The 17661-nt window shown below is 45.6% G+C and overlaps 8 protein-coding genes across 8 annotated transcripts; 3 read left to right on the forward strand and 5 right to left on the reverse strand.

Moving 5' to 3' along the window:
- On the forward strand, window positions 1–5415 carry SERLADRAFT_450147 (uncharacterized protein; the record flags this gene model as incomplete). Its single annotated transcript, XM_007319555.1, has 22 exons — window positions 1–206; window positions 264–336; window positions 398–590; window positions 645–818; window positions 882–1065; window positions 1120–1334; window positions 1395–1433; window positions 1489–1572; window positions 1632–2774; window positions 2828–2866; window positions 2920–2992; window positions 3051–3178; window positions 3240–3268; window positions 3321–3394; window positions 3459–3541; window positions 3593–3633; window positions 3697–4005; window positions 4060–4364; window positions 4420–4677; window positions 4734–4789; window positions 4845–5028; window positions 5089–5415. The coding sequence occupies 22 exons, from the start codon at window positions 1–3 to the stop codon at window positions 5198–5200; spliced, it is 4002 nt and encodes a 1333-aa protein (XP_007319617.1).
- Window positions 5416–5563: 148 nt separating this feature from the next.
- SERLADRAFT_470241 (uncharacterized protein) lies at window positions 5564–8182 on the reverse strand (the record flags this gene model as incomplete). Its single annotated transcript, XM_007319556.1, has 19 exons — window positions 5564–5636; window positions 5692–5953; window positions 6013–6070; window positions 6130–6157; window positions 6213–6272; window positions 6340–6440; window positions 6530–6569; window positions 6647–6662; window positions 6718–6729; window positions 6800–6824; window positions 6883–6920; window positions 6998–7023; window positions 7079–7186; window positions 7251–7359; window positions 7418–7431; window positions 7494–7575; window positions 7652–7804; window positions 7859–7998; window positions 8066–8182. 13 exons carry the CDS (start codon window positions 7159–7161, stop codon window positions 5588–5590), a joined length of 798 nt encoding a protein of 265 aa, XP_007319618.1.
- A 450-nt stretch (window positions 8183–8632) lies between these two features.
- Window positions 8633–9259, reverse strand: SERLADRAFT_349839 (uncharacterized protein; the record flags this gene model as incomplete). The annotated part of the gene is made up of 3 exons (XM_007319557.1): window positions 8633–8701; window positions 8769–8894; window positions 8933–9259. The coding sequence occupies 3 exons, from the start codon at window positions 9257–9259 to the stop codon at window positions 8633–8635; spliced, it is 522 nt and encodes a 173-aa protein (XP_007319619.1).
- Window positions 9260–9723: 464 nt separating this feature from the next.
- SERLADRAFT_470245 (uncharacterized protein) lies at window positions 9724–11506 on the reverse strand (the record flags this gene model as incomplete). The annotated part of the gene is made up of 6 exons (XM_007319558.1): window positions 9724–9829; window positions 9887–10184; window positions 10239–10531; window positions 10582–10981; window positions 11034–11159; window positions 11222–11506. The coding sequence occupies 6 exons, from the start codon at window positions 11444–11446 to the stop codon at window positions 9789–9791; spliced, it is 1383 nt and encodes a 460-aa protein (XP_007319620.1).
- A 92-nt stretch (window positions 11507–11598) lies between these two features.
- Window positions 11599–12469, forward strand: SERLADRAFT_392376 (uncharacterized protein; the record flags this gene model as incomplete). Its single annotated transcript, XM_007319559.1, has 3 exons — window positions 11599–11801; window positions 11866–12051; window positions 12114–12469. Coding segments are annotated over 3 exons (532 nt in total), but the record flags the coding sequence as incomplete, so codon positions are not given.
- A 100-nt stretch (window positions 12470–12569) lies between these two features.
- Window positions 12570–13446, reverse strand: SERLADRAFT_450152 (uncharacterized protein; the record flags this gene model as incomplete). Its single annotated transcript, XM_007319560.1, has 4 exons — window positions 12570–12780; window positions 12832–12983; window positions 13035–13184; window positions 13247–13446. 4 exons carry the CDS (start codon window positions 13424–13426, stop codon window positions 12570–12572), a joined length of 693 nt encoding a protein of 230 aa, XP_007319622.1.
- A 105-nt stretch (window positions 13447–13551) lies between these two features.
- On the forward strand, window positions 13552–14279 carry SERLADRAFT_439166 (uncharacterized protein; the record flags this gene model as incomplete). Its single annotated transcript, XM_007319561.1, has 4 exons — window positions 13552–13601; window positions 13658–13785; window positions 13843–13970; window positions 14034–14279. The coding sequence occupies 4 exons, from the start codon at window positions 13552–13554 to the stop codon at window positions 14277–14279; spliced, it is 552 nt and encodes a 183-aa protein (XP_007319623.1).
- A 338-nt stretch (window positions 14280–14617) lies between these two features.
- On the reverse strand, window positions 14618–16864 carry SERLADRAFT_416169 (uncharacterized protein; the record flags this gene model as incomplete). The annotated part of the gene is made up of 12 exons (XM_007319562.1): window positions 14618–14862; window positions 14923–15189; window positions 15251–15275; window positions 15330–15386; window positions 15435–15624; window positions 15678–15691; window positions 15748–15856; window positions 15907–16022; window positions 16079–16230; window positions 16307–16495; window positions 16554–16683; window positions 16737–16864. 12 exons carry the CDS (start codon window positions 16849–16851, stop codon window positions 14772–14774), a joined length of 1455 nt encoding a protein of 484 aa, XP_007319624.1.
- Between the last annotated feature and the right edge of the window lie 797 nt (window positions 16865–17661).

Consider the following 17661-nt stretch of genomic DNA (forward strand, 5'->3'; position numbering starts at 1 on the left):
ATGTCTTCCCCTCGTTCTCCCTCCCCGAACGAAAAGGCTGCATCATTCGACACCGAGAAACAGGTCCAAAAGAAACCAAAGAAGGGACTTTTCTCCAAGGGAAAAGCTCAGGATGAGAAACTAGACGAGAAAGATGTCGAGGGCGCGGTAGTAGAAACACAGTCTGCTGAGGTCGTCGTCCCAGTCTCGTTCTCCACCCTGTTCAGGTGTGTCTTCATTTCCCACTCTCACGCTAACCCGCTCATCGCTCGCTTGTCTTTTAGGTATTCTACTCGTACAGAACTTGCCATGAACGCGATTGGCCTTGTTTGTGCAGCTGCAGCTGGTGCAGCGCAGGTCGGTTTGCCTATTTTTTTCTGTCTCGCTTCCGTTTCTTATCTGCTTCCGTACATTCTAGCCTCTCATGAGTTTGCTGTTTGGCAGGCTGACCGAGGACTTCGTCTCGTTTGCGACCGATACAATTAACTTTAACAATGCGACAGCTAGTGGTAATCAGACTCAGATAATCCAAGCGCAACAGATACTCGACGTTGAAGGTGCCAGTTTCCGCCGTAATGCGGCTGCGGACGCATCCTACCTGGTCTACATAGGCCAGTCACATTTTCTATTATGTTAAAAACTCGTATTCACCGTCTCTACTATAGGTGTCGGTATGTTTATTTGCACATACGTTTATATGTATGTATGGGTATATACCGGTGAGGTGAATGCAAAGAGAATACGTGAACGCTATCTTCAGGCCATCCTCCGTCAAGATATTGCCTTTTTTGATACCGTGGGCGCAGGAGAGGTAGCTACTCGTATACAGACGGATACTCGTGAGTACAATAACTTCAACCTCCGATTATATTCTGCTCACTTGCTTGCGCATTTACTCCCAGACTTGGTTCAGCAAGGGATGTCTGAAAAAGTGGCACTAGTAGTCAATTTCCTGTCCGCTTTCGCCACCGGTTTTATACTGGCATATATCCGATCATGGCGACTTGCCTTAGCATTGTCCTCAATTTTGCCATGTATAGCGGTTACAGGATCGGTTATGAACAGATTTGTTTCTAAGTATATGCAGTATGTATTTACCTGAATTCTTGCCGCTGGACTGCTCATGTTCACTTAACCCAGGTTATCCCTCAAACATGTCGCTGATGGAGGAACGCTTGCAGAGGAAGTCATCTCTACTGTTCGCACGGCCCAAGCTTTCGGAACTCAGAAAATATTGAGCGCTCTGTATGACGGTCACATCGAAGGATCCCGTGTCGTTGATTCCAAAGCTGCTATTTGGCACGGTGGAGGATTGGCAGTCTTTTTCTTCGTGATTTACTCTGCATATGCTTTAGGTATCCATATCCTCTGTTGAGCGTGCTGTGATGTTGGATTACTGATTCATGACATCATAGCTTTCGATTTCGGTACGACTCTCATTAATGATGGTCATGGTGAGCATTTTTTACCGCTTTCATTTACACATTTGACTGAAGAGATCTTTCCAAGCAAATGCTGGCGAGGTTGTGAATGTATTTTTGGCTGTCTTGATTGGTTCCTTCTCTCTTGCCTTGCTTGCACCAGAAATGCAAGGTACGCTTAATCAATCTTTACTCACATTAACCTTTCGTCCCTCATCACCACTTCTAAAGCTATTACGCACGGACGTGGAGCAGCGGCTAAGCTGTTCTCAACGATTGAGCGCGTGCCTGATATTGATTCTGCAAATCCTGGAGGCCTAAAACCCGAAAACGTTGTTGGGGAGATTATATTCGAAAATGTTAAATTCAACTATCCTTCCCGCCCTGACGTCAGGATCGTCAAGGACCTTTCTATATCATTCCCAGCTGGTAAGACAGCTGCACTCGTTGGCGCTTCTGGGTCTGGAAAGTCGACGGTTGTTTCATTGATCGAACGGTTCTACGATCCCCTATCTGGTTCAGTCAAACTGGATGGGGTGGACGTTCGAGAGCTTAATCTCAAATGGCTTCGTTCCCAAATTGGTCTTGTGTCACAGGAACCAACTCTGTTTGCAACAACCATCAGGGGCAACGTCGAGCATGGATTAATCAATACTGTATACGAGAACGCTCCTGCTGAAGAGAAGTTCAAGCTTATCAAGGAAGCGTGTATTAAAGCCAATGCCGATGGGTTCATAACTAAGCTGCCCATGGGATACGACACCATGGTAGGCGAGCGTGGATTTTTGCTTTCTGGAGGCCAGAAGCAGCGCGTGGCCATTGCTCGGGCTATTGTTTCGGATCCACGGATACTGCTCCTTGATGAGGCTACTAGTGCTCTCGATACACAGTCGGAAGGTATTGTGCAGGATGCTTTAGACAAGGCAGCTGCAGGCCGTACAACTATCACCATCGCTCATCGTCTGTCAACGATCAAGGATGCCAGCCGTATATTCGTCATGGGCGAAGGCCTCGTTTTGGAGCAAGGTACACACGACGAACTTTTAAGCGACGAAAATGGTGCATACTCTCGTCTCGTTCACGCTCAAAAACTTCGTGAGCGCCGCGAGAAAGAGGCTGGTGATGGCGACAGCGCTACTGCCGCTAGCGTTGAGGACGAAGAGGATATTGAGAAAGCTATACAAGAAGAAGTGCCCCTTGGCAGAAAAAACACTAGTCATTCTTTGGCGAGCGACATCATCAAGCAGAAGGAGGAAGAAAAGCGTGGAGTTGATGAGAGTGATGATCTCACTCTTCCTTACCTCTTCAAACGTCTGGCTGGTGTAAACCGTGAGGGATTGCATAAGTATTTACTAGGCGCTATATTTGCTTCTTGTGAGTAAGATCGATACAGCTCTCTATATGTAGGTGTTGATCATTTGAAACAGTGACTGGCATGGTATATCCGGTATTCGGTATTGTTTATGGTCAGTTGTGTGCCTGCTTTACCTTCGGTATACCTAAACAATAGCTTCATCAGGTTCAGCAATAAATGGTTTCTCGGTGCCGGACAATGCCACTCGTCGGTTTGATGGTGATCGCAATGCCCTGTGGTGAGTATGGCATGGAGCATCACTGTTAAATATTGATATCTTAAGAACTGTCTCCCAGGTTCTTCGTTATTGCCATCATCGCCTCAATATCTATTGGTTTCCAGAATTACTTATTTGCTTCGGCCGCCGCAATCCTTACCTCTAGACTGCGCTCTCTCACCTTCAAAGCTATTTTGAGACAAGACAGTAAGTCGGTTCAGTGTGCAGTGCATATTTTTTAAATCAAATGACTCATTTTTACTTGTAGTCGAATACTTCGATAGGGATGAAAACAGCGTATGTTTGTTCTTCAATTATAATATGATTTCATGCTGACTTATGTAACCAGACCGGTTCCCTTACTGCCAACTTGAGTGACAACCCTCAGAAAGTTAATGGTCTTGCTGGTGTCACTCTCGGAGCGTAGGTTCACTCTTTCGTCTTTAAAGTTGTATTGGGTCGCTCACGCTAATTCTGAAACTCGCAGAATTGTGCAAAGTATCGTCACTCTTGTCGGCGGTTCTATCATCGGTTTAGCATATGCCTGGAAGCCTGCTATCGTTGGCATGGGTATGCATGTTTATCTCGATGGCGGCTCGTGTTCTCATCAGCTTTTTTTAGCTTGTATTCCCGTTCTAGTTTCCGCTGGGTATATTCGTCTGGTCAGTCGCGCTGCAATGCAGGGATTGCCAGTCAAGTTATAACTAAATTCTTATCATCAATAGCATGTCGTCGTGTTGAAGGACCAGAAAAATAAGGCTGCCCACGAGAGCTCTGCTCAATTAGCTTGTGAAGCCGCCGGAGCAATTCGCACCGTTGCATCTCTTACCCGAGAAAATGACTGCCTCGAGCTTTATAGCAATAGTTTGGAAGAACCTCTCAGGAAGTCCAATAGAACTGCAGTGTGGAGTAACCTTTTATACTCGCTATCCCAATCTATGTCGTTCTTCGTGATTGCTCTTGTCTTCTGGTACGGTTCAACTCTGGTTTCGCGTCTAGAGATCAACACTACCTCTTTCTTTGTGGCTCTCATGGTAAGTCTTCGGTTAGATTTTCAGATGACCAAATTTCTCATCTTTGGCATCCAGAGCACAACTTTCGGAGCTATCCAAGCAGGCAACGTTTTCTCCTTTGTACCTGATATCTCATCCGCCAAAGGTGCTGGTTCTGCTATCATCAAGTTGATCGACTCCCTCCCAGAGATTGACGCCGAGTCACCTGAAGGCAAGAAAGTCGACACTGCAGCCGTCCAAGGAAGGATTCGTTTCGATAACATCCACTTCCGATACCCTACTAGGCCTGGTGTTCGCGTTCTCCGTGATCTCTCATTCAAAGTGGAGCCTGGCACTTACATTGCGTTGGTTGGTGCTAGTGGATCTGGCAAGAGTACTGTGTAAGTTCTCGTGTTCCTTGTTGTTTTATTGGTGTTTAACATAACTCCATACTAGTATCCAATTGATCGAGCGCTTCTACGATCCATTAGCTGGACAAATATACCTTGACAATGAGCTCATCAACGAGTTGAATATCCAGGAATACCGGAAACAAATCGCGTTGGTCTCACAGGAACCCACCCTTTACGCTGGCACAATACGCTTCAATATTCTCCTCGGAGCTATCAAGCCAGAGTCAGAAGTAACCCAGGAAGAGATTGAAGATGCTTGTCGGAATGCAAACATCCTTGAGTTCATCCAGTCATTACCCAAGTAAGGCTTCTTCATCACATGGAAAGTTCTTCATACTGACTGAATTTATCTCACAGTGGTTTCGACACTGAAGTTGGTGGCAAGGGTTCCCAGCTCTCTGGTGGTCAAAAGCGTAAGTATCAATCGGATACTCTCTTTCACTGTTCTGACCTGAACGTGGCGTACAGAACGTATTGCCATCGCTCGTGCACTTCTTCGTAACCCCAAGGTTCTCCTGTTAGACGAGGCGACTTCAGCTCTTGACTCCAACTCAGAGAAAGTTGTCCAGGCGGCTCTTGACCAAGCTGCGAGAGGTCGAACCACCATTGCTATTGCCCATCGGCTTTCAACGATTCAAAATGCTGACTGCATGTAAGCTAAATCTACACTATGACAACATTTACAACGAGCTGACACTGTAATTTTTTTCAGTTACTTCATTAAGGAGGGACGAGTTAGCGAGTCAGGCACCCACGATGAACTTCTCAATCTCCGGGGAGACTATTACGAATATGTTCAATTACAGGCGCTGAGCAAGAAGTAGATACCGACCTTAGATGGACAATACCAGAAACAAAATCCCCTGTATCACTTTTACATATTTACATACATACGGACCCTTTTAATACAGCAGCCCAACTTGATGAATTATTTACTTACGATTGGTACATGTACGATTTTGACCGTTGACGTATATACGATTATATCACTTTTCTTTTTGATAGCTCATGCAATCCAGCTCTAGATTCTTTGAAACTTTGATTGTTCATACAAGTTTGTGTAAGACATCATCTTGGCAGCTCGCTCGAGTGAATGAGCTTCTGCACAAAGTCACGAAGTCGAAGTCCAATCCTATTAATATTGGCAAGGGATAAACGGGTACATACTACACTAACATGAAGGATATAAACTACTTCTGTTTCCAGCAAGCTTACGTCGCGATGGTGTCCAGGCTCAGTGTGGTGGGATCAAATTCATCGCTACGCTATTGACTAACGATCAGATATACGCCGCGACACAGAATGATAGACTCACATATCTACAGGTGGTCCTCGATTCGGGATCAATGGTGGTAAACTAACAGATTCTGCACGACTATGCGCTTGGGCGATGTTCTCATAAAGTGGTTCGTGGCTCCAACTCGAGTGCCTGGGTTTCCCTGGGAAACTGAAGGTATGAGAGTCCTTGAGTGGGTTGATATCGTTCGTGGCATTGCCTCGAGGTAGACAACTTGAGGCCCCATCACTAGTTTGGTATCGATGTGCATTTAAAAGAGCCAGGTAAGAATTAACGTAAACTGCGCAGTCAAAGTTTATCATTGTCCAATACCCCGAAAAGGTAAGAGAATCCACGTACGTTTTGCCAATAGGAAGTCAAAGCCTAGAAAGATGAAGTTCTCCGGCATGACAGCATACTAGGGGAATTACCATAAAATATTGATTACCGTGTCCTAGATATCTAACTTGAACGTACCATGAGGAGCGTTAAAACTGAAAATAAACTACACGTTCTCTGTTAGGGAGACAAAGCGACCAAAGGGGCCAAAAGGAATATACCTCGTCAAACACCCTGTGTGTACAATGTACATCATGAGCATTTTAATCGTACTATCCGTGCTAGATGCGGTAGATTTAAGACATACAAATCAGAAAGATAAAGAAAAAGCAAAACTCCAATATTTACCTTGCAAATCCCGTGCGGTGCGCTGCCAAAAGACGGCACATGGAGATAGCGATGACGATATCATTGAAGGCCATGATACTCAACGTTAAATATATCGCCCACTAAGGGAAGTAATTGAGCCGGAAACAATGATTTGCACGAGGGGTAGTGAGTAAAAGAAAAAGCAAAGGATGATTATTGTGATACATACCTCGACCTTTAACAAATCTAAAAAGAAATAACACTGGTACCTGCACAAGCATGTGAGTCCACGGGATTCCGGGAGATATGGGAGGTTGTTAAGAGTCAGGAGAGCAAGACAACTCACACAGCTACGCTTATACCTACAAATATGATAGTATCAGGCCGTCAGTGACTGTTATCTCAGCGAACACTCACTTATTGCAATCCCTGAAGACAAATATCGTTTTTCCCGACTCAAATTCAGAGGAGAACCAACCACTCAAGGCGAAAAACATACCAGTGCTAAGGACTACAATAATCGTCTGATCACAAAGTTGCTCGTCATCGATACATACTGATTACATAGAACCGCATACTCACCACAAGTATAGGTAACATCCTCCCCTTTCCTCGGCTCACTGTATGGGTTTATTTCAGTATTTAGGTTCATCTTAACAGGTTTTCAAGCAATGACCCGCCGAGAGTAATCACTCACAGAACCAAATACGCTGTGCATATAGGCTAAGATAAATCTCAGAAATCACGAAGAAAGAAAGAATTTGCACAAGTTACTCACCAATGTACGGTATATACGACAAACATCTGTTTCCATAAAAGAACTTTGATTTTATGCACGGTGAACTGGTCATGACTACTCATCACTCACGCAAAGAACAACTTGCAGCTGCAAATGAAAGAAAAACAGTAAGAGAGAGAGAGATTCCGACTAAACTCAGAACGGTACTTACTTTCATGCTCCATACAATAACCGGAAGCACTGAAGGATCCGCGTAATGCAACACCAGATAGTAGTACAGTATATGTGCGATCAGGCCCAAGTGGAATGCATCAAGAAAACTAGGGTGACCAATATCATCAGGAGACGCCCGTAGAGCAATATCACACGGAAAAATACCCTAGCCAGCAGACCTGACCGAAGTCATGAAATGAGCATTCATGCGAATGCATCATCCTAAGTCCTTAGAACTCACTATAAGCTTATAACCGAAAAACGTACGTCGCCAATTCGTTTGAAAGAAGATGAAAGACTGGATGATGGTGAGACCGAACAATCTGTCATTATTTTTGCGAGGTTGACAAAGATGCGCAACAGTGAGAATGGAGATACTATGATGGAGACGATCCTTACATGGCAGTAAATAAAAGACCCATGAGCAGTACACCGTATGTGTCACCCAGGTGAAACTGGGGTTCGGAGATAATTGTTGAATTACTGTCCGCCATTTCTGTTCTCAGGCAAGGTCAAACAGCTGGATGGTGCAAAAAACAGTCGAGGGACTATCTAAACAGAATCGATAAGTATGAGAGAGCTCGAAGTCAAAAGGCAAGCGCATACAAGTCAAGATACCTTTACTTTATGTGATACAGGTACGTTTGTATGTCGTTTGTATGCAAATCTGACGTGAAAGGCTGTACAATGGCAGGACAACGTAGACGTTGATGGAATCTCCCGCTAGTGCAGCCAGGGCGCTATAACTAATATTCCATGATAAGATATCATGTCTGTTCATAGTATAAGCAGTGTGGGAGTGATAGTACTTACTTGACGAGGGTACAAATCAACGTAGGACGTAATCCCAATCCAGCGTGCAGGTATATACGAGATTCAATGCTATAGCATCATGATATATGCATGATAATTGAAGACAAGACGCGACCAGACTGCCTGCAGTGGCGCGCACAGGTCACGTTAGCCGATTGCAATAATGCGTTTGACAGTTCAGTGGCGTCTATATGCAATCCGAGCCTGAACTTCATCACGGAGGCCATTTATAACATGTTCGACTCCGCGGAATTTGTGAGTAGCAGGAGCAAACAGATTAACAGACCTTTGAACTTCATCACAAAAACTGAGTACAATAATAACATACTTTGATTCCGCTGGCTGCATCAGACTGCATCGTGGATCAGCAATGCATGTATCAAACATCATATCATGATGAACGATGAAGAATTGATGAAGAGACGAGGGCACTGTAATAATTATAGACTCATAGCAGCGACTATCGGTCGGCCAGTTGAACAATATTACTACTAGGTCATCATCAAGTGAGAGAGAAGAGGATTTGGGATAAACTTGAGTCTGGCGTTGGACTGGAGCTGATATAGTTTAGACTCTCGAACTTGAATTGTACATGATTCGATTGGATGCGGTGCTAAATCTTGTTCCCAGAGCCGCCTGTGTATTGAAGTGCGTGATGAACAATCCATAGATATGATCAAAGTAATAAGCCGATCAGACTTACCTCCCCAGAAGCCCACTCCTCTATTACAACAATGTAAAAAATGGCATTTGTTCCATTGGCGCCAGCACCGAAACCACCAGGAGAAATTGCCAAGTCTGGCATGACTAACTGAGCAGGTACTGGATTCTCAGGGCTGGGGTTCCCTACGAAAAAAATTAGTTTACATCATGAATCCAAAAAATGACTACATTCGTGCCTGGATAATTTTCCTCAGAGAAACGACCGAAATAGTGACCAGTTGCGAGCTGGCCCGGGGAAGCCATGGTCAAAGAAACATTAGACCACAACCACACGGTAAAGTTGTAGCTCGATACTCCATAATCAGCTCTAGTGTTGTAATGGAAATCAAACGACGCCCCAGGTGCAATGGTCGTGTCATCCGCCGGAGATGAGATAGTACCAGCGGGAGTGTCACGCACAACGGCAGCGTTTGAAGCGATGCTGGTGAAAAAGACCACCAGCAATACCGAAAGCAGCCGACATATAGACATTGTAAAGGGTGCGGTCATTAGACAAACTTGAAAGAGGGTTCAGGGTTTGAAAGGTTCTGAGTGACCTCTTGATGTTATAAGTATTTTTACGACTTGTGGAGCTCAATGCCCGTGTATTTCCTGATATCTCACCATGAAGCGCAACGAGGTGTTCGTTGACCAATAGGGGACCAAAGAAGACTCACAGCTTAATTAAACTTAACTATTTCACTGTGACGGGCACTCTAAAGACCCGGTGGCAGCGTTCTGGTGAAAATGGTTGATATCGATGGCATGGGTCAGAAATCGCTTTATAATCCATGGGCAAAACGACGACTTACATACCTGATAAAGAAAGTATAACTCAGTTCGCGGAAAGGGATGCCTCGTGGCTTAATGACGATTCAACACTCACGGGGCCACCCTCATCAGGCAATATGTGGTCAGTGAGCACGTAAACATGCGGAATTACAAAACGAAGGAACAGGAAAAGGATTAAAACGGGGACACTGGCATTGCAGAACTCTTCTATGTATCACTGGTCGAGAAACTATGCAAAGTACATCAGGTCATTCTTCTTCTTGCTTTGCACTGCAAAACACAGCTTAGCATCATCGAGGACAGACAAGAAGCGAAAAATGAACTTACCCTCCGCTATGCCACTAAGGAAATGTTCGTGCCCCAATTTCGTTGCGCCTTCTCTCAAAGCTACCATACCTGCTTCAACGCAAACGGCTTTCAGCTGGGCGCCGTTGAATTCATCCGTACTTCGCGCCAGCTCTTCATAATTTACATCAGGCGATACAGACATCTTTCTGGAGTGAATTTCGAGAATACGGGCACGGGCAGTTTCATTGGGCAGAGGGAATTCGATTTTGCGATCTAAACGGCCGGAACGAAGCAGAGCCGGATCAAGGATATCAATTCGATTTGTAGCAGCGATCACCTAGAACATACCAGTGTAAGATTACGAGTGAGACCGAATAAGGGAAAGTATTACCTTGATACGAGTATCACTGCTGAATCCATCAAGTTGATTAAGCAGCTCCAGCATGGTTCTTTGTACCTCCCTGTCACCACTCTTCTCTGAGTCGAAACGCTTCGTGCCGATGGCATCCAGCTCGTCGATGAAGATGATTGCAGGTGCCTTTTGTTTCGCCAGCTCGAATGCATCGCGTACGAGCTTAGCACCATCACCAATAAACATTTGTACCAGTGAAGGACCAGCCAGTTTCAAATAGCAGGCCTTTGTTTGTGCTGCACAGGCTCGAGCCAACAGAGTCTTTCCGGTACCTATATCCATAGGTGAGTAGTGAACAAGTAGGCAATTGCGTTTGCCTTACCGGGTGGTCCATACATCAAGCAACCCTTCGGTGGTTTGATGCCAAGAGTCTTAAACTTATCGGCTTGCTCCATGGGAAGTACGATGGCTTCAACCAGCTCCTCGATTTGTTTCTCCAAACCACCGATATCTGTGTAAGTCTCTGTTGGTCGCTCATCTACTTCCATAGCCTTTACACGAGAGTCGAATTCTGCCGGAAGAGTATCAAGAATGAGGTACGAATCTTTGTTCACACCCACGAGGTCGCTTGGTTTTAGTTTCTCGGGGGGAACAAGGCCGATAAGGGGAAGGAAAACCGTTTGCCGGGTCGAAGTTTTAATAACAGCACACTTTCCTTTCCGCATAGAATCTAAATCTTGATTTGCACCATCCTCCTCTACTTCAGGATCCACATCAAGAATCTGTAGACCAAAGCTAAGCCGGTGAGCTCGAATTTTAGAGATATAAGCGCACCTCGACGACATTCCCCACTAGGTACGGTAAGACCTTATTCTGTTTGATCTTCTCTCCGTTATCACGAATCTTTTCTTTCATTACACTCTGCTCGTGCTGCAGCCTCAGCGTTTCTGATTTCATTACCTAACCGGCATATAAAGTATTATGTATGTTTCTACCTCGAGACAATAGCTCACAATACATACCTTGATATCATTCTCAATGAGCCGTATCCTTGTCAATATTTCGTCGGTACCAAGAGTCATTATGTCTTCTGGAATGTCACTCCAAGTTTCCGCGGGTGGTTGGTCTGGGGTAGTGTCCATTGTGCCATCCTGTGGTGATGCCGATGTCGAGTCCGATGACTGCGACTCTGGTTGTTTCTCGGGGTTGCTGGGTGGCGGTTGTGGTGGGGGTGCAGAAGAAGACATGGTTATGACCTGTATAAAGCGGGTCCAGCGATGAGAGCAAGAGCACCGACGCGCGTTCCAGTTACAAAGCCTGCCAAATACAACCGGAACTGGCCACGTGGGAAAGTCCCCTTTCAAGCTCTCAGCGCTCCTCAGCAAGAGGGTACTATTTCGTTGACAACATAGCTTGTTTTATTACAATCTTGGTCCAAACGCAAAGTCCGTCGACGTCTGGTCGACGACGACCACTCTTTTCATCGTCACCATGTCGCAGAACGATGCTGCACCCACTGCAGAGGATAAGGCGCGATACGACAAGTTAAAGGAAGAGCTTGTCAGGATGCTCATGAAGAAACGCGGAGCGGACAAACAGCTAGTGCGTCCCCTATTCAACGCTGATCTCATTCGTTGGTGCAAACATTCATAGCGCGTTTATCTAGGCTCAGATAGAGGTGCAGATATACAACCTAGAAGGCAACTATCTACTGGAAACAGCTGCCCACAGTGGAGGCAATATCATACAAGGATTTGACGGCTATCTCAAGAATCAAACGGTGGGTAGACGGAAGCACGAGGTCAGCGAGGCAGACCGTATGTTCTCGACTAGCAGCTTGACATATCAAAAGGTGGGAGACCCTTAATGTTTACTTTCATTCTCACCGTTATGGTATTGACTCTATTCATTTAGTCATTAGAGTTGTCTGGTGAAGGAGAGGAGTCCACTGCTGCTGCTGATGAATTTTCTAAGCAACCCACTCCAGGTCTCACTACAGTCATCGTCCCACCTGCCACCAGGACACAGGAACTTACGGCTGCACAGAATAAGAAAGCCAGAGACAGAGAGTATCAAAGACGGAAGAGAGCTAATGCCGCTAGGGGTCGCAGCACAGGGACAATTAGCGACGAGGACAGCATCAGCGTAGGACGCCGACCGACCAAAAGACAAAAAATGGCGGAAGATGACTAAGTATTTATATTTCCATGTATTACAGTATCACCAAGCTAAAGTGTACCACTGCTTTGTATTTTAATTGTTTTTTCACCAATGCACTTACCATGCATGATCCATATGGATTTTTCGATGTTGTAAATATGCTCGAGATGCATAGTTATGTCCCTCCGGGTGGTGTTCTGTTCATCAAAACTATATTTCTAATGTGCCGAGAAAAATTTTAATAACACTTTCGCCCATACCTCCTCCATCTGGATCAACCGCTTTGATGCACCTCAAGACAGCTATAGTCTGACGAGGATCTTTTGTACTGATCCAAACCTTCCCATTCACGCCTACCGCAGCCTCTAGAGGGAAACGTGCTCCTAAGAGTGGCAGCAGGAAATGTTTAGGATCCAGCAAACTATTCATTATGAGTCACACGTCCAGTTCAGATTCCAGATCTAGGACTCACATTCGACTCATTCTGAGGCTACAGCTCACCACGAATCCTCCTTTTAGTTCGCCAAAACCTTCTGATTTGCGACTTTGTGCGTCGAAACACTCGAGTTCAGGTTCCATATCTTTATGAGCAAGAGAAACGCGCGCATAAACCAGTGACCCGACCTGCGTTCGTAGAGTTAGCCTCTGATGAGTTATGTATCAGAAAAGAATCACCTTCAGATTTGGTCTGTTTCTTTTCGTTGCCCCTTCAAAAGCCAGCCCGTCCAAAGAAGCACTGTGTGCTGAACCGATATCAACACGCCAACCTTCACCGCTTCGCCCAACCACCACTCCTACTACAGATTCTTGAGCCGCAGGAACATACTGTATGATCGTCCAAGGATGAGCCCGCTTATTGTCATTTTCGAGATAGTGAAAGGACTGACCCGTCGCGCATTACTTTCCACCCACCACTTGCTACGGTTCACAGAATGTTCCAAGTTGCCAGCACGAGTGGCAATAACAGGGCTTTCCTTTTGGGTACTCGGTATTTGCAGCAAACCAGGTCCCAGTTTGAGATTTACATGTTGGGCGGGAATACGCTCGCCAGGGAGGACGATAGACATGGCTCGGAAAGGAAAGGTCCGTATTCTGAACATCCCGAACTTGTCACTTCAGTCCTTATACCACTGGTACCAGTCATACCGATATCACACTCAACGATATCCACATAGTACATTATATTGCTACAATGGCTTCAACATCTTTAATGACAGACTTTCCCGAGCTGGCACATTTATCGTGAGGCCTACGAGTGGACTGGCTTGAAGTCACAACCTCATATAATTCTTTTCCAGACGAGAAGATCTTGAAGATCTTTTGAACGATCCGCAATACTTTCAGTGCATATTCCAATCCCTCGACAAAGTAAAGGCGTTGTACCAGGCCCAAGCAGAACTGGGGATGGCGAATGAGTCGATTGCTAGTGAGTCTTGCATCACCAACGATCACGTTTGACAACGTTCATATGTATCGCCTTTAGACAATAACCTGTGTCTCCAAGAACGACTCTACCAGCTCAGAAGCGAAACGAAGGATGCTTTTGATGATGCAAAATCGCTGGAAGCTAGGTGGAAAGAGCTAGAGCGCGAGCAGAAAGAAGTATATCAGGTCCGTCTTACTTTTAGTGATCCTAAAACTTTATCCTCCTCCTAATTCTCATCCTTTTACCAGCGGTTCAACCCTCAATTTCTTTTATTACGCTTAAGACACGCCACGACAGCACAGGACGACGAGTCCGAAGTGTTGGCCTCCTCATTCGTGTCGTCGTTCTCTGATGCCTCACCATCAACGAATTCCAGCGGTAAAGACATTGATCAATTTGTGAAGGAATTCAAAGAACTGCGGAAACTCTACCATAAACGTGAAATGTGGAGTGAGCGCTGGACTTCTGGCCAAGTCCATTGGAGAGATGACTAGGCGGATCAGAGTTGACTTTCATTGTGAGTCATCGCATCACGCCCATTCGTTCACTTTAACTTATTGGCGTTTAGGGACTTTTCTGTATGTCTGACACGCGTACACTACCCTACTACAGCAAGGATCTCATCGTGCCTTGCACCATTGGATTTTCGGAAGAACGCCCACACTTCATAAGGGGCCCAGGTTTACACTATTGTCGAGAGCATACCTAAGCTTATATGGACTATATCTCGTCCCAGTCTCGATCCTAGTATCAATAGATTATGCTCGTTGAATGCCCTAATTAAGAGGTAGGAGGCTCTTGGGTAGTATGGTAACTTGTCTCTAGCTTCAGATGTAGCAATGTACTAGTTTATGGTATACTTGGCGATATATTATAAGAATAATAATCTTATAAAGCATTTGTACACTCCGTATTTTACCTTTTCCTTAAATACACGACGCTTACTGGCGACAATGACTCCACTGCTACATTGCGAGACCTACAATTTAGCAAAAGGTTTGGATCATCTGGGTCAGCCTTTCAGAGTCCAGCTCTGGATATCTTGGCTCGATGCAGCATTTGAACGGACGCGGACGGCTGTTATTATTACCAGGAAATCAGGTACGAGTCCACGATAGAAATCTTAAAACGGCTTACATAGCTAATCCAGTCGACCATTCCGGCTCGACTTCTATATCTCTACCCAGCTCATCTTTCGCTTTTCTGATGCTAAAGACAGCTAGCATGGAGACAATCCCCGCCCAGATCGATGCGTCAGCGACATACCGACCTACGCAGTTCCTTCTGCCAAACCCGAAGATGACGCCCATGGTATCGTCGTTGAGCTTGCCATCAGGTAGAAAGAACCGTTCAGGTCTGAACTCAGATGGGTTGGGGTATTTGTCTTCGTTGTGTGTGATAGCCCTGCATTATTAAACAAAATAATAAGGGTCAAGTGATGTGGTATTCGTAAGAACATGGGCACCATATGTTTGCGATTACCAATGCTCCTATCCTGACATTAATTTGACCACATCGAGATTAAAATTGAATTTGTTACACACCTTTGGGTATATAGTAACCTTCAAATATGTCGCTCTCCGTGGTAGCATGAGGAAGACCTGCTCGATTATGATTAAGCAGTTGAAAATCCACAGGACGACACTTACCCAGAGGCACTACAGGGAACCATCTAAGAGTCTCCCGAACGAGTGCTTCAACATAAGGTAATGATGGTCTATCACTAAAATCTGGAAGTCTGTCTCGACCCACTACCAAGTCGATTTCTTCCTGAGCCTTCCTTTGAATCTCGGGATGTTCGAACATCGCGAGGACAAAAACTTGAAAGGTCGATGCTGACTAGTTTTTGCCTTTCATGGAAAGAACTACTGACGTGACTAAATGCAACTCACGGATTCTGACGCGGCTGTAGACGAACGGTAAATAAGACAATGTAAGCAGGAGAATATTGGTATTACTTACCACCATACGCAGTAGCAGAAGCGTGCTTGAGTGCAAGTTCGTGAGAATCGTCCTCTTTTTCTCGGCTAAGTATATCAGAAACCATGGAGGGTGCCGCTGTACCTGCAGTCTGCGTCTTATTCAGAGAACCATTAATTAATCAAGATTAAAAATCCGTACGAGGCTGCTCTTCGTATATTTGAAGGGAAGCTCCACCATTTCCGCAGTGACTTTTCGACATTCGATAGCATCGCGCTGGAAACCCGCCCCAGGGAACCATGAAGGAAGATGGCGTACTGCAAGGTCGTGTCAACTTCATGGTGAAGGTATGTCGCGTGAAACATGTGCTCACGAAATGGTAGTGCGTCGAGGATGGAAGCTACCTCGGGCCGCAATGCCTTGACAATCATGTCCACACTACGTTCCACAATTGTCACTAAAGGATCATGTCTTGGGGATGGGTCATAACCATAAGTCGCTGCCATGATGATCGCTGTCGAACACCTAGTCCATGGCATTGTCAGCATTGCTACTGTAAGAACGCATTTTGCTTGTTTTTGCGCTTGCCAATGGCCCTCACGTCTGCATGTGTTCACTATAGTCTTCTGGTGTTTCGAACAAGTTTAGTAGCATCTGATGAACTTTGGAGAGCTGCATAGGCCGATAGGTGAGAGATGCTTCTGCTCTGAAGGCTTGATGAAACAAGCGTCTGTGTAATCGCCATTCATCACCGTATGCGAGGAATAGCGAATTGAAGCCCCATCCAAAGCTACAATTGAAAGACATGGGTGCGATCCTCTGTTGGAATATGTGGATGGTTTACATACAGATGGTTGCTAATGTGCTGTGGTCTGTCTGAATAGTTGTACGAACGCCGCTCGAGGAGAGCTTTTGTTAATCTCTCTGAGTTTAAGATAATGATGTCCCGAGTCAGAACACGACAGTGGACGAGATCGCCTGGTGAAGTGATATTTGAGATACAACTAAAGTGAACTAGTTGGCAGACGCACCATAAATTTTCCCCCATTGCATGTAAGTGACCCAAGGTTCGTTTGGGCTGATGCTGAACATGTTTCCCACTATAGGCCAAGGTCGAGGACCAGGCGGCATTGGCATCTTTGCCATCCTTCTCACCAGATTCCTTGCAAGGATAAAAGAGAGTGTAACGCCTAGGAAGAGGCTGAGAGCGACTGTATACATGTCTGGTGATAGAAAGTAAGCAGACATGCCGGTGGTCAAACTGGCGACTGGCGACTTGATGATGCTCGGCGTTTACGCGTTTCTCAAACTTGCACAATATTAATAATATTCCAGTTCAGCACACGAAGCAGTGCTATCTTTTTGGTGGCACAGATTTGGTGTATATGATATTGCTCCCAGTCGTCATACCTACTGCTGTAGAGAAGTTTTGGTCGAGGGAGAGATGGGAGACTAAGGGAGATGAGAAAGCACGGTGTACGTGTGATGCTGTAGGTCAATATTTTGGTTATCACTGGGCCCTTGTCAGAGAGTGGTACCAGTGGCTGCAATATTCAAGCTAAAGTGGCACCACCAACCGCAGTCAATGGGCCTGGCTAGGAACGAGGCTATATGGATTAGTCAGCCGACATATTTCGGCGCCAACTCGTTCCCGCCAAACGGGTTACCGTGGCTGAAGAGTGTGGCCGAGGTTCAGTTCACACCAACGACAAGCAGCCCCAGGCTTGTCCTTATTCTGTCCTATTACCCTATCTGTGAGGAAACAGTCTTCAGTTTCGATATCTCTTGTTTCTTCTGCACCCTGGCGATCCTCCTGGCGAATGGTTGGTATTCTTGGCTTGGGCGGAAAGAGTCTCTCCAGCGTTGAGGCTCGACGTTCAGACTCCTCTCGTCCTCCCCCTGCCCACATTGGCAGAGACAGTCCATCTTACGTCCCCTTTCCTGATTCTGCATCCC

Source organism: Serpula lacrymans (genome assembly GCF_000218685.1).
Source record: "Serpula lacrymans var. lacrymans S7.9 unplaced genomic scaffold SERLAscaffold_8, whole genome shotgun sequence".
NCBI classification, from domain to species: Eukaryota; Fungi; Basidiomycota; class Agaricomycetes; order Boletales; family Serpulaceae; genus Serpula; species Serpula lacrymans.